The sequence below is a fragment of the Gallus gallus genome, chromosome 1 (assembly GCF_016699485.2).
Source record: "Gallus gallus isolate bGalGal1 chromosome 1, bGalGal1.mat.broiler.GRCg7b, whole genome shotgun sequence".
In the NCBI taxonomy this organism is placed as follows: domain Eukaryota; kingdom Metazoa; phylum Chordata; class Aves; order Galliformes; family Phasianidae; genus Gallus; species Gallus gallus.
Genome location: NC_052532.1, coordinates 36486119 through 36500789, shown reverse-complemented (window position 1 = coordinate 36500789; position 14671 = coordinate 36486119). Strand labels below are relative to the sequence as shown.

Sequence of the window (14671 nt, the reverse complement as noted above, 5' to 3'; positions counted from 1 at the left end):
CCTTTCCCAGGCAGCGCGCTTCCCCTCAACAAGATGGCGGCCTCCTCCACCGACATGGCGGCTCGAGTTTCTATTGGCGCCCTCACTCCCACCGCCCCGCTATTGGCTGAGCCAGAAGTTTTCCCCGCCCCCCTCGGCCCCGTCCTGAGCTAGGAACTACGTTACCCAAGGTGCCCTGCGCTTGGGGAGTCGTCTCCAGTCCTCGCGTTCTTTCTGTCGTTGCGTAACGGGTGAGCGGGGACAGGGTGTGGTCTCGCGAGAGGTCCGCGCGGGTCGGGGCCGTGCAGGGTGGGCGGCTGGGGAGGGGGGCTGCCGTGCGCAGGAAGCGAAACCGGCCGCGCGGCTCTCGCTGTGCCTCGCCTCGCCGTTGGCTTGGGCTCCATGGCGGCCGCGGAGGCCGCACCCGCGGAGGCAGCGCTGGATTCTAGCGGGCTCTCCCCGAAGGAAGAGGGGGAGCTGGAAGACGGTGAGATCAGTGACGATGACAACAACGGCTCCGGGCCGTGCGGCGGCGGCTCCGAGCCCGGCGGTGGCCTGGCGGGCAACAGGCCCTACTCGAGGCGCAGGCCGCCTCCCGGTCTCCGCGGCGGCATCTCCCTCTCGTCCTCTCGGCGTTTCCCGCGGTCGCGGCACCAGCCCCCGCCCGAGATGGGCCACCTACACGGTCACGGCGGTTACCGGCCCAAGGACTCGTTCCGCTCCCACCCGCCGCCTCTGCCCGCGCCGCGGATGCCGTCGGGCCCGCACTCGGAGACGGGCCCTCGGCTCTCCTTCTGGGAGCGCAGCCACAACGCCCTGGACCGATTCCGCTTTCGAGGCCGGCCCTACAGGGGCGGATGGCGCTGGGGTAGGAGCCGGGGCGGCGGCGAGCGGGGCGGCAACCCGCCGGGAAGACCGCCAGGAGGGGGAAGCTGCGCTGGCTTCAGCGGTAACCAGGGCTGGAGAGAGCCCTCGCCTCGGAAGTGTATCCTTCTTTCAGCTGCGGGGTGGTGGCCCACGCTGCCGGGTGGGCCCGCTGTGTCAGCACCGCGCTACGTGGCCCAGGGCGCGGGGAGGGACGCGGCTCCTTTGGCTCTGCCTCGCGTAGCGGGAGGCTCTCCTTTCGCCGCCAGGGGCTGCGGGCAGCTGGGTTCCCGCTGGGACGGCTCTGTAGCCTGCCCGGCCCGATCAGGGATAGAGAAAAGCGTAGCCTGAAACAATGCCCTGCTCTGTTGGATTCTAGGTGCTACTGTACTAGCCCGAAGTGAGCCTTGGGAAGTGGCGTCAGTGAGACAGTACATGATTGAAGTGTCCTAGTTGTGAAATCAAAACGCTAAGCTTGTTAATTTCCCTTATTGGGCAATGAAGGGTCTGTTCTTTCATTTTCACTTACAGCCTTTCAGAGGTTATGCATAGCTAAGGCCAACCACAAATTAAGTGTAACTTGGGACTCTGCACAGAATGTGCGTTACATGGGAGTTCGGGTAACGTGGAATGCCCCGTTTCTATGTAAAGCCACACCCAGTGTTTCTTGAAGATGTTCTGTACCAGTTGCTCCTGGATAAATTTGGTGAGGTGGTTTTCATCGGTTTTAAAGTTTTCTCCCATTAAGAGCAGAAATAGCAAAAGCAGTGGAAAAAGCTCTTCTCATTTTCCAGAACCACTGTAGAAAAAAACAGTTTTGATGCCAACTGTAACTTTGGGTCAGCATGGCACTGAGACTTGATACAGCTGCATAGTTGAGAGCACAGATATTAAAAACAAAGAAACCACCCAACAAAACATCAGCAAAAGAATTAGTGGTTAAAAGTTGCTTTCCAGAATCTTATGCTGCTTTGTTTTCCTCTGTAGCCACAGTTGAAGGATGTGACTTGTTTTTTGGTTGTGCTGCTTGTCTCCAAGAATTTTTCTCCAAGGGATTTTTTTCTCCTACTTGTGCTAGGAGTTAGGGCTTTGAAAGCTGCTCATTGGATCCCTGTGCTACTTTAGAGCCAAGATTATGTATCTGTGTCAACAGTTCTTTTTTGGTATGCAGAGGGAATATGTAAATTACTGATAAAGAGCTGTTCTTAATCTTGTCTGGTGACGTTAAGAGTGTTCCTGAAGTCTTCATAACTCTTCAAGGATCGTTTTTTTTTTTATTTTGGAGACAAGGAATGAAGATGTGATTTGCCCAAGGTTGCACAGTGCGACAGTGCCAGTGCTGAAAATAGATGATATAGCTCTTAATTTGCAGTGTTGCTCAAAGTACCAGAAAACAGTTACTTTCTGTGTACTGTTTAATTTGCAGGGCAAATATGTTAGCCATTCTCAGCTGGCCTTACAGTGCTTGATACAGATACAGTCTTCTTGGACACTTTAAGGGAGCATTCAGAAACTGATAATTCAGTTTTCAAACCAAATGAGCAGGGAAATGAAGGAAGTAATTTATTGCTGATAGGTAAGATACACTCCTCTGTTTAAGTATTATAGATGATTTTCTAATGCTGTTGCCCCTTAAGTCACATTTAGTTCTAATGGATTAATTAAGGAGGGCCCATGATTTTCTCTCTAAAATATAAATTCTGTATTTTTCATGTCTTTCCTATCTAAATGATTTCCTATCACAGTATCCCTACGTATAGAGGTACTTCCATATTGCTGATGTGAATGGAGGAGGGGTGCAATTAGCAAGGGACTTCAGAAGGAACTCTCACATGAGCTGCAGAAGGGGGTTCACTGCATGGGGTGATATTTGGAATTTCACAGGGCAAGTGAGAAATGTGAAGGTCTGCTAACAAACAATGCCTTTTTTTTCTTTCCCCATTAACTTGCTTTGTGTGCACTCTGTAGGAGCAGAAGTGTAAATGAATAGGAGTAAACCACTTACAGTTAAAGAATTATTTTTATTTCTCTTTGGATATTAGCTTTTAATAGGTTTATCTTTTTAATTCCTAGCAACTTTAATGTGGAGCTGTTGAATGAGCCTTCTATAGAAATGCTTATGTAGAGATTTATGGAGTTCTGGATCTGAAACAGGGGGCCATAGTGTGCCTTAGTTTACTCTTGAATTCTGACCTCTTCCCTTTTCACATTTTTTTTACTCATCAGTTGGTCTCTTTTTGGTTGTAGTTTGTAGGCTCTCCAGTGTTGACAGAAGAACTGTTGTTCTAATGCATTCCTGTCTGCCTCTAATGGCACTCGCTTACTCTTGCACTCTATATCTAGAGCTATATATGAAAGAAACCAGCAAACCTACATCCATGAAACACTATTGTGGTTTAACTTTGCAGGCAGCTAAGTACCAATGGAATGTGACCCAATGGGATGACAGAATTGAGAGAGGTAAAAAGGCAAAAACTTGAGGGTTGAGATAAAAGTGGTTTAATAAACTGAGAGAGAAATGGGAGAGGAAAAAAAAATACAAAAGGAAGTGGTTCAAAACGTGATTGCTTGCCACTGGCTGATGCCAAACTAGCGCTGGAGCAGCAGTAGTCCCCCCTAACTCAGGCTGTTTGCCCCCAGTTCTGTTGCTGAGCACAATGGTGAGTAGCACAGAGCATCCCTTTGGCCATGTAAGTCAGCTGACCTAGGTCCTGTCCTCTTCCAGCTTCTCATTGGCAGGACAGCTTGAGTAGCTGGAACGTCCTTGTCTCTGTGTAAGCACTGCTCAGCAGCAGCAACAAAAACATCAGTGTGTTATCACCGCTAATTTCATCCTAAATCCAAAATAAACACGGTACCAATGATTATGAAGAAAATTAACTATTGCAGCTAAAACCCAAAACCACAACAAACACCACATTTCTTATGAATACCTTTTTGGAAGCCCTAGCAACTTCGTTAATCCAAGCTTAAAAAACTTTTCAGAACTTTGTCTTCTGTTACCCAACTCTAGATGTCTCCAGAAGCTGCTTCAGTATTGAAATTACCAAATCATTTTTAAACTTATTTTTATAGGTTGTGTTAAATAGGTTAATCAGCTTCAGATTTTCCCGTGACTCATGAAATTACAGATGTTTTGTTAGAAGTAGAAATCTGTGAGTTTGACAGAACTCTTACGTAATTTGTGGCTATTTTTCACGAAGCTCTTACATTTTGGATGTATTTCCAATATGTTTGTAAAACTCCTCCAATTTTTGATTGCCTTGTGGATTTAATGTAGTTTTATCTTGCTTATGTGCTGACACTTAAGAGAGCATTGTTAGAGCAGGAAATGTTTTGTTATACAGATTTGTTTATGTAGGCTTAACAGCAAGAATCTTTAGACTTGAAATATAGTGAAATATCCAAGTTGTTGATGTGTTCTGTGAGCTGAAAAAACAAAGGTGCTTTCTTGTCTACTCAGGATATTGTAAGTTCAATGAGTCAAACTTGACTCAGTATCCTATATATTTTTTTCCTGGGGGTAATAATTTTACTAGATTGTTATATTTCAACTTCAAGGGAAAGCTTTTCAAGGTAGGAGAAACAGCAGTTAAACTCAATGATCCTTATGGGTCTTTGTCCAACTTGAGATATTCTGTGAAAGGCAGCTGTGTGCAGAACACATTTTCATGATGAGACTCTCACTAAGAATGTTTCCACTGCCTGCCCCTAACAACTTGACTTGCCTGTGCCCAGTGGATACAAATTTTCTTGACAACTTTTTCTGACTAATTAAACTTCCAAATCCTCTCTTGTTGTTGAGTGTTTTGACTGTGCAAGTCTTTAGCCAACATTTTTTCTTCCCCACAGCTGTTGGTTATGTGATGCATTACCTCACTTGTTGAGCTACAGTTTCTGCAGCCTTTTATTGTGCTGTGGCTAGATGCTAGCATTTAATGAAAGGATAACATCAGTGAGAATGGATTAAACTCATCTTTTTCAGATGATGAGCTGGGCAGCCAGGACTAGAGTTAGGACCTGTAGAAGTTCAACTTACTCTTTGTAATATGGAACCTTCTCAGCTTTACAGCAGTTGTCCTGAGATAGAGAAGGCTTCTCAGGAATTTTAGGATATTCTTTTAAGTTGATGATATGAGAAAAGTGTTTATTTTAGCTGTCCATATTCGACAGTGGCATATCTTTTATGTGCTGCTGTTATTTATAGATGATATTTTTCAAGCTGTCCTTAAGAGAAAACTAAATCAGAATTTAAGTTCTGTTTGTCATTGGTCACATCTTTGCTATGTGAATGTTATATGTGCTCTTGTCTTACTTTTCTTAACCGCTCATTCAGCCAAAACTTTTGGAAGGTCTCCATCTAGAAAACAGAACTATTCTTCGAAAAGTGAAAACTCTGTGGAAGAAAGTTTTGAGGATCTGCTCCTGAAGTATAAGCAGATACAGTTGGAGCTTGAGTACATTAATAAAGATGAAAGATTGGCTCTAAGCAACAGGGAAGAAAACAAACAACAGGATGATAGTAAAACAGCGGACACTGAGGACCAAATAACTGTAGAAAATGACAGTATTAAAACGGATGCTATAAAAGAAGTTTCTCCTGAGGAGAAAAATCCGGTTATGGCCTTTCAGGCATTTGAACTGAAACCTCTCAGACAAAAACTGCCCACTCCAGCTGAGAGGAGCAGGTTAAAAAAAGTCAAAGAAGGAACAAAACAGTCGTCGCAGAAATCTGAAGCCACAGAATCCACTCAAGGTAAATAAATACCTGTGAAGTTATTGTAGCTCATTTGTTCTGTTGTAGTTCTTTTTGCATGCCTTAATTTATCGTATTTATTAAGTGTTCGAAAGTATTGTACTAAATAACATTTAATTGAAAATAGTGTTTTAGTTTTAAGTGATACAGTAAGTACAGTAAGTCTTGCTATATTGCCTTCCTCTTCTATGTAATTCACCAAAACTGTTTGGAAGCATGGTTGTGGTGTGTTGTTCATTTCTTTGACAGATAAAGACCTCTGGTAAAGGTCCTTGGAGTTGTTTTTAAGTTGAGCAAACTGAGGTAGTTAGCTTAAATTTCCTAATTTGAGCCTCCATCTAGTTCTGCTACATGATGCTTACTGTGTTGGAGGATGTGCTAATGGATGTCACTTGTCATCTTATTGTAACTAATTTGTCAGTGTGCATAAACTACCAGTTTGAGTGGGAAGAGACAAATTGCAAAATGAATGGACAAAGGATACAAGTGAGTAATTTGTGAAACATGAAAGGTAGGACTAGAACACTGAAAGTCAGAGTGATTAATTCATGTGCAACTTCAGTATGAGAATTTAGAAGGGAGAGACTGTTTAAAAATAAAAAACCAGCACAGAGCTAGAGAAGACTAATAATTACTAGATAAACCATGTCATTCCAGGGATTTTTCCCCTTGTGCTTTTCCCTTTAATTAAACAAAAATTCTGATACTATTTAAGAAAACGTAATTTTTAATGGGAGATGTGGGGGAGCAGAGGTAATCGATTTTGACCATAGGAAGAGAGAAAACAGTAGGTCGCAGGAGAAAGCCGCAAGGCAGGAATAGAAGACCTATTTCAAAAGCAAAAGTGTATAAGAAAATCTACCTTCAAGGTTCAGAAGCACTGAGAATGAAAATACCTGATCATATGATAGGGGAAGTAGATATTGTAGTATGTGTAGTAAGAACATCTGGATTTTTGCAGTTAAATGTATGACAAAGATGATCTGAAAGCAGACAGATGGTGCAAGGTGGAGGCCTTTATGATAATGTAACACAAGTTTCCAAAGTAGGAAAAGTCTGGATTTTAATCATTGCAAATTGATAGCTATCAAGTAAATGCATGCTACTTAATTAAGCATATATTAAGCATCAGCAACATTCATTTTTCACAAACTGGTTTCCTGGGTGTCCAGACCTTCTAGAGTTGAAGAATGTCTTGAAACTGAGTAAAGCTTGTGTATTCTAAAATTAGTTATCTGTAGTTCAAGTCCACTGCTCTGACAGAGGCTTTTACAGTGCTACTCCTTGCTCTCCTCTTGCTCCTGATTTGTCTGTTCTGCGTGTGTCTTCCTCTTCTAGATTACATACCATGTCCTTACCTGCATCTCCTCACTTCTGTGCTGTGGACTGAGTGGCTGATAACTTTGCTTAATGTAGTAACTTCTTTGGTTTTTTTAGAATGCTGATGGGCATTAAATAATTATTTTTCTCCTTCGTGTGTGTGTGTGTTATAAAAAAAAAAAATGCATGCATGTCCAAACATTTGCTGTACACTGTTTTTATTCAGGTATAAGCTCTTAGTATATTTTAAACAACCTCTTAGTGACTTTTCATAAAGTACTGAGAAGAATGAAAGCTGTGCTGAGTGCAGTCCATTGCAGTGCACTGATCTAACTTTCTTGGTGAGGAATCTGTCTGAAGAAAGGCTGATAAAGGAGGGGATTGCAAAGCTGCTCTTTGTTCATGGTTGTATGTATTTGCTATTATAATCATACGTTACAAGGTTAAATATGCTATTGGTTTGTGTGTGTATATGTATATAATAATACTATTGATCATGTTAATTAAGGTCAATTAGATTTATTAAATTATATAGCACTGTGTATGCTAGATGTAAATATGTGAATATAATCAGATTCGTGGCTTCTGGCCAGTCTAACAAATTGATTTATCAGTATATTTATATTTATGGGGAAAGCATTACTATTTGCTTTTCACTTTCAAAGGATAATTTTATATTTGGTGTGAAATGAACCAAGTACATTTTTACTGCAGCATTGAGCCTTTATTTCATTCTGCAAGCAACTGACCTGTTACTCAAAATATCTGACAGTGGAATCTGAGATGCTCAGACAGTAACTGATACAAGATGCTGGCTTAAATGGATGGCGAGAAGCCTTATTCTTGTCTTGTTCCTTGATCTGCTCTGCTTCTTGCGGAAGTACATATCAACCAGAGGATTATTTGAAGAGTCAAATCTTGCCTTAGGTTTATGCTGTCTTGATGATGCAAATTTCATCAGATGAACCAGTAATGGTTTTAATGTGTGCGTATACTTAAAATTGCAGTTCTGTTTTATGCAGTGTACCAATGGTATTTATAAAATATTTGCATAGATTCATTTCTGTATGTAATTCTAATATAGTTCTGTTGTTTCATGAGAAACATCTCGCTCAAAACTGTTTTCTTTTGAAAGGTGCAGAAGACAAAGAACAAACATCAACGCGGAAGCCTAGCAGTTCAGATGTAACATCTGAAAAGGTAAGAAAGCAGTCCCCTGTAAATAAAGTATCATTGCTTTATGGTATTTCTTACAATTTTTTCCAAACTGTAGTCCAGAAATATTTCCTTGATAGAAGCAGTTCATTCTACAGGAACAGCACTTCACCATTAGAGGAGTATTTTAATCTTCTTTTAAAAGTCTGTCTCTACATTTCCTATGAGACTTTCAAAAAAGATTCACTTAGTAAATGACCAAAGTTACACTTCTTGACTTTGTCTCATTCTTCTTTTTTCTCAAGAAACTGCTTGAGGAGGAGGAGGAGATGTCTGAATTGCAGCTTAGGCTTCTTGCACTGCAGTCTGCTAGTAAAAAATGGCAACAAAAAGAGCAACAGGTGATGAAGGAAAGCAAGGAAAAATTAACAAAAACGAAAACTGTAACACAGAAGGTCAAAGCCAGTGCAAAAGCACATTCAACAAAAAAGACAAGTTCTACAGGTAACAAGTTAATGTTACTGAAATGAGAAACTACAACAGATGCTCTGATAAAAGACATAGAATGTTGTGTGAAACAGTGAATGATGAGCCATTAACCCTTCTGGAACAGTCTTCATCTACTCAAAGCTCCTGGAGGTTCTAGGATTTGGGAAACTGTTGGGTTAAAGTTGAGTTAATCACATATCTTTTTTTATTTAAAGGCAAGCAAACTTTGAGGAAACAACAGACAAAGACATCAAAGAAGATACAGCAACAAAAGGAACAAGATAGGCGTCAGAAAGAGGAAGACCAGAGGAAACAAGAAGAGGAAGAGGAGAGAAGAAAGAGAGAAGAAGAAATCAGAAAAATTAGGGACCTCTCAAATCAGGAAGAGCAGTACAATCGGTTTATGAAGCTAGTTGGAGGAAAAAGGAGATCAAGAAGCAGGGTAATTAATTTGTAGTGTCATATGTGGTGGTATATTTGGGGTTTGTGACTGATTCCTGTCTTTATGCTCCTCCTGATTTCACTCTGGCTAACCCTTCCTTATCCCCTTAAAACTTACAGTACACAGGTCACTCTGATAGCAGTGCATCTTGTTTCTTTCCATGGAAACTACAACAGATGCGAAGAGCACAATAGCATTGTTTGATAGAGCAAATTCTCAGCTACAAAGCACTTTCTCAACGTAGTCACCACCATAATTGGTGAACAACAGCCTTTCTGCCACATTCATCAAAATCTGCACCGGGGGAGCTGTTCCACTGTTGCCACTGCTGAAATGCACCACCCGCTGCCTTGTGCTCACACTCACTGTTTGGCCTCCATAAACTGTCAGCAAGTGGTGATGAATGTCAGTGGGTGCCATTGTTCTGCATGGAGGAATTCAGTGATGCACTTTTGCTTCATAAACACTTCCATGTCAGATGCCATTGTGTCAGACTGCCCCTCTGCTGCCATCTGCTGCATGGCAACAACAAATAATGGGGTATTGGTGGGGAAGGTTCAACCTCTAGTGCTGTACCACCAGTATGCACCTGTGACATCATGGTCCAACAGAATAAAATAGGAGGCATTACTTTCGGAGCAGTCGTAGTATTCCAGTGGTTACAAAGCTTTAATCCCTTCCTGGGTAGATACTCCCTTTGGTTTTAGTAAGCCCAGCTTTGTATGAATTGTATACATGCAAGTTAATGATAAAATGTTTTCCTCCTAAAGATGTTTAGCCAAACTTTTTTTTAACTTTCTTTCCTTAGATTGCAATTCTGTCTCCACAGATTTAATTTCTTTTTCTGTTTACAGCCTTATTGAGCTACTGCTTTCAAAATGTCATCCAAGCTTTAATTTCTTTGTAGTATTTTTTTAATCTATCAAGGTACTAAATATGCCCGTACACACAAAATAATTACTTCAAAGCTCATTACAGGATGACAGAGTTGTGTCAACTTTCTGAAGGGGTAGAGTTACTGCAGTGGTGGTCTTACTGCACTCCTAGGATTTTTTCCTCCTCTCCTGCAACTAGTAAAATGCGCTTGAATCATTCACATTCTGCCTTTAAATCGTAGGTACATTACAAAGAGAAGAGAAAGTATTTCTTCAGTGTTGGTTCTTTGATTGTAGAAGCTGCTTACAGCGGCTGCATCTGTATCAAGTGGTTAGTGCTACTGATGCTCTAATGTGAAATGAAGCTGCAGCTAGGGGAATTGTGATTCCCTATTTGAATTCATTTTATACAAGACCCGTGTGAAATGATGGGGAAATTGAGACTTGAAGTGTTTAAACATTCTAAAAGCTACCAACTGTATGCCTCTGAAAGATGCAAATTGGAGAGTCTGATGAAGTAATGTTTAACCTTTTCTGCATCTTTTCATGTCTGAATATTAATTACTACTCTGATTTATCAGTTAAATTTAAGTCTCTTGGCGTGTCTTAGTGTGATATGTGTTTCATGTGGGACAAATAGAGAATTCATATCCCAAAACATCGGTCTTATAAGAACTGGAAAGCGTTTCAGCTAAATGCACAAATTCTGCCTTGGTGAAGATTATCCATGTACGGTTTTCAGTTGTTTCTAATAAAAGTAGTTTAAATGGTCTTGTTAATTACCACGACATGTTTAACAGAAACGTTCAAGAATTTTCCAGTGTTTAAGGAACATGTAACACATGACAATTTACCAGATAAATGACTTGAGTATATAAGCTTGGTAGACTTTCCTCCTTTCCCCTCAAACTTCTAAGAACTCTCCTTTAAAAACTGTTTAAATCAGCTTTAAAATCACTACCTGCAATAGATTTGATTGAAAGTTAGCATTCAATTGGCTTTTTTTGAATAAGCTGAGTAAATTGTATTTATAAAGTAATTAGAAGACTGTTGTAAGGGCCTGTCTCTAAAATTTTCTATAAATGTTTGCTCTGAAATAATAGTGTAAGAACAGCTAACCAAAATACTTGTATTTGTTCCTTTCAGTCTTCAGATACAGACTTGAGATGGTCTTTGGATAAGCCGTCTACGGATAGCGCAGGAGGCATATATCAGTATGATAATTACGATGAAGTTGCTATGGATACAGATAGTGAAACTAACTCTCCAGGTAAGACTTACACTTATCTTATAAGATGATTGACTAAAAGAATAGTTAAAAGGTAGGAAATGAGTAGTTATTTTGGAATGTGATGTACAATACTAGCTTACATTAAGAAAAGAGGCACTAACTAACATGCTAATACTGACTCTTATTTCTGTCTCTGCTGCAGTGATCATTTGAAGGTGTCCAAGGTTATGCTGTTCTCATGGCAGTACTGTGAAATCTTTTTTTTTAACATTCCAAAGTAGTTGTATAGAGAGCTGAGGGCCCGTGGGTATTGGCTGGGTAAGCAGCAGCTTTGCAGAAAAGGGCCTGGGGTTGCTGTGGGTGTTCAATGAAACATGAGTCAGTGGTACATTTTTGGGTGATAAAGGCAAGCTGCAGCCTGGGTTTGAGCACTGAGGCTATAATAGCTGAACAGAGAGTGGTCAAGGATTGAGGGAAGTGCTTATTCCCCTCTCTTAAGAATTTAGGAGACTGATTTGTCTTTATCTTTCATGTAGTTGAAAACTAATGGTGTATTGGAATGAGTCTAGCAGAGGACCTCGTAGTTTTTGAGGAACTGGAGCATGTGATTTATGAAAAGAGACCACAAGAGCGGAGATTGTGTTAAGAAGGCTGAGGCAGGTCTTTATTGCTGTCTTCAACTACCTTGTGGGTAGTTACAAAGAAGATAGAGCCCACTCGTTTGCTGGGCAACAGAAAGACAAGGGAAAAAGCTTAAATTATAACAAAAGAAATTTTAGATATAAGGGCAAATGTTTTCACAGAGAGAACGATTGAATACTGAAATCGGTTTCCTCAAAATATGAGAACTCAGTCCTTTAAAGATACTTGGAACTTAACTGGATGCATCACTTAGCAAACTTTAGCACTGTATTGAACCCCTGTGTTAGGGCAGATGACTTCAGGGATCTCTTCGAACCTAAAATATTTAATGTCTCTGAGGTGCTTTTGAGTTATTCAGGTTTTCTTGTTCCATGTGAAAATGCTGAAAAAGGTGTAGTGTTGCAAGAGCTGCATTAATCAAAATACTGTATCAGTAATTTTTATTCTTCTGCTTTTCATCTTCTATTATTTTCCCTTTTCTTCCCATTATTCTTAATCTGCGTTATACATTAATTTGCTAAAGCAGTGCTTTGCTACATAACTCATTGCTTGTTGAAGCATCTCAAACTCTAATGTTGAGTTTCAGAATTCAGTATGAGCTGTTGTTTTGGTCTGCCTCAGTCCTTATTTGTACTGTGGTTTTAGCGTGCAGTAGCTGGGAGTCACTCTACTGAGATACGTAGTTTAAGAATGCAGATTCTGACATGCTGACATCAATAAAATATGACTTGGGATGATTTATCCCTTACTACCTCAGTACCACTGTTTGGGAGTACTTGCATTTCATATATAACTTTTTTGTGTGTCCATGAATTAAATGCATTGTCTGCATTTCACACTGACGTACAAAGTGCTGATTATTTAAAAGGAAATAATGTGCTGCTGCTGCATTAAATGTGTTTTAGTAAAAGCATGAGTTTAGTATTTCTTACACTGAATTGTTTCTTTCTATTACAGCTTCCTCTCCAGCCCAACCTCCTTACTTTGAGTGTCCAGTAGGATATTATCCACCTCCAACAATACCACCAATTTCCTTGCCACTGCCACCTCCAATTCCAGTAAGTAACCTTGAAAGGAGTGTGTTTCAGAAAATAATAATTCTCATTTTCTCTTATTTCTAACGCTAGAGTTATATCAAACATAAATTTAATCATAAATTATTTGATGACTTGATTTGATTATCTGATTTTTTTTTTTTGAATGGCGAAGTTTCTGTTCAGTTGAAGTTTTCTGTATCCAATAGAATTTTCCTCTTGTTTAGTGATGCTATGTTGTTTCTCAGCAAATAAGTTTGTTACCTGGGGGGGAAAAAGCCCTGTAGTTTATAACAGTCTTTTCACGCTCTGTGCCTTTTGACTGTTGCTATCAGTCTTTGTTTCACAGAGTACCTATGGAAATTTGTCTCCCACCACTTCTCTTCAGTGACTGATTTTTTTATTCTTGGGAAAGCAACAGGAAAGGAGACACTTGCATTTCCCTGTTCTGATGCCCTCTGAATTGTTTTCAGTGAAGAATTGTGGAATTTTGTTGGCAAGGTGAACTTGTAAAACCTTTTTGGGACTGCTTTTTAAGCAGTTGGATACAATCCAGTGGCCTAACTGATCGGATCAACTATATTTTTGTGGTTAGACTATCTCTGGTTCTGAATTTTCATTTATAGCTGTATACCTGCACTGCTTTCACCTTCCAAATGTAACTTTGTTCTTTCCGTCTTTTATGGGTTATTACAGGCATTTAGCTACAGCCTTTGACGTTAGTCTAAATCCACTGCAGTTTAATTTTAAACCATGAAATAATTTAGATAGCATAATCTCTGCATAAAGGAATAGTAAGCTTCAGAAGCCTCAAACTCTTGTTTTCATTTTTCTCTCAGCCTCTACCATCTTTGAGCCAACTTTATATGGAGGGTATTTCTTGTGTTTCTCTTGAGCCACCGCCACCCCTTCCACCTCTTCCACCTGAAGAACCCGAACAGCCACCAAAACCTCCATTTGCAGATGAGGAGGAAGAAGAGGAGATGCTCTTAAGAGAAGAATTACTTAAGTCTCTAGCTAACAAACGGGCTTTCAGATCTGAGGTACTCCATTGGTTTTTAAATGTAAACCTCTAGGTGGCAATCTTGACCAAAACTTACATGTGACGTTCTGGGGATTGAAGGCTGCTTTTCCGATTTCTTAAAAATCAATTTCTGCCACCTGACAAGAAACCAAAGTAAAACCAACTCCAGGGATATCCTTTGAATTGTAACTTGCAGGTTACTATTTATGAAGCGATTATGAAACTCCTGAGTACCAAAAACTTGAATATGCTGGAGGAAATGGGGAATTTCTGCAAAACTGTTTATTGCTTAACTTAATTTCAAACTTACAGTGAGAGAAGTTGGGAGGCCTGCATCTTCTAAAAGATAATGTGATTGGTGTGTGTGTAGTCTTTTTTTGAGAAGCAAGGTTTATGGTTTTGGAGATTGGGATTGTTTTAATATTATGGCATTATTGCAGTGTTACAAGCTTTATCTTATATAGTTTGATAGTCTGTTTCATGCATGTCTTCAAACTTGAAACAATGATCTGGGCAATATTATTTATGCTTACATTTGTCTTGTAAAATACCTGTGTGTAATGCCTATTTTTATGACTATTTTTATTTTATTTTGTTAGGAAACTTCAAGTAACAGCGGTCCTCCTTCCCCTCCTGTTCCAGATAATTTGCAATCTGTGCCAAGAAGCAATCTGTCTGCTGTCAGTATTAATACTGTATCTCAGCCACGGGTACAAAATACAAAGTTTGTTAGAGTACCAAGGCCTCCACGAGCAGTGATCACAGTAAGGAAATATTGGTGCTTTCTCTTAACAGGACTGCAAATTGGAGTTGAATTCGGTTTGGGTGAAAAGCAAATAGATTTTTTTTTTTTAATATTT

At 40.2% G+C, this 14671-nt stretch overlaps 1 protein-coding gene across 3 annotated transcripts in view; it reads left to right on the top strand.

Moving 5' to 3' along the window:
• The first annotated feature begins 236 nt into the window (after window positions 1-236).
• Window positions 237-14671, top strand: part of ZFC3H1 (zinc finger C3H1-type containing) — a 37763-nt gene continuing 23328 nt past the window's right edge. For 2 of the 3 annotated variants that reach the window (XM_416097.8, XM_015282977.4), the window contains exons 1-9: window positions 237-964; window positions 5180-5599; window positions 8055-8119; window positions 8380-8578; window positions 8779-9005; window positions 11027-11150; window positions 12711-12811; window positions 13627-13830; window positions 14411-14575. In XM_416097.8, coding sequence (XP_416097.4) covers window positions 382-964; window positions 5180-5599; window positions 8055-8119; window positions 8380-8578; window positions 8779-9005; window positions 11027-11150; window positions 12711-12811; window positions 13627-13830; window positions 14411-14575 — 2088 coding nt within the window. In that variant the 5' untranslated portion in view covers window positions 237-381. Of the gene's footprint in view, window positions 965-1379; window positions 1550-5179; window positions 5600-8054; window positions 8120-8379; window positions 8579-8778; window positions 9006-11026; window positions 11151-12710; window positions 12812-13626; window positions 13831-14410; window positions 14576-14671 lie in introns of those variants that run through there. The other variant, XM_040669655.1, reaches the window with a different exon arrangement.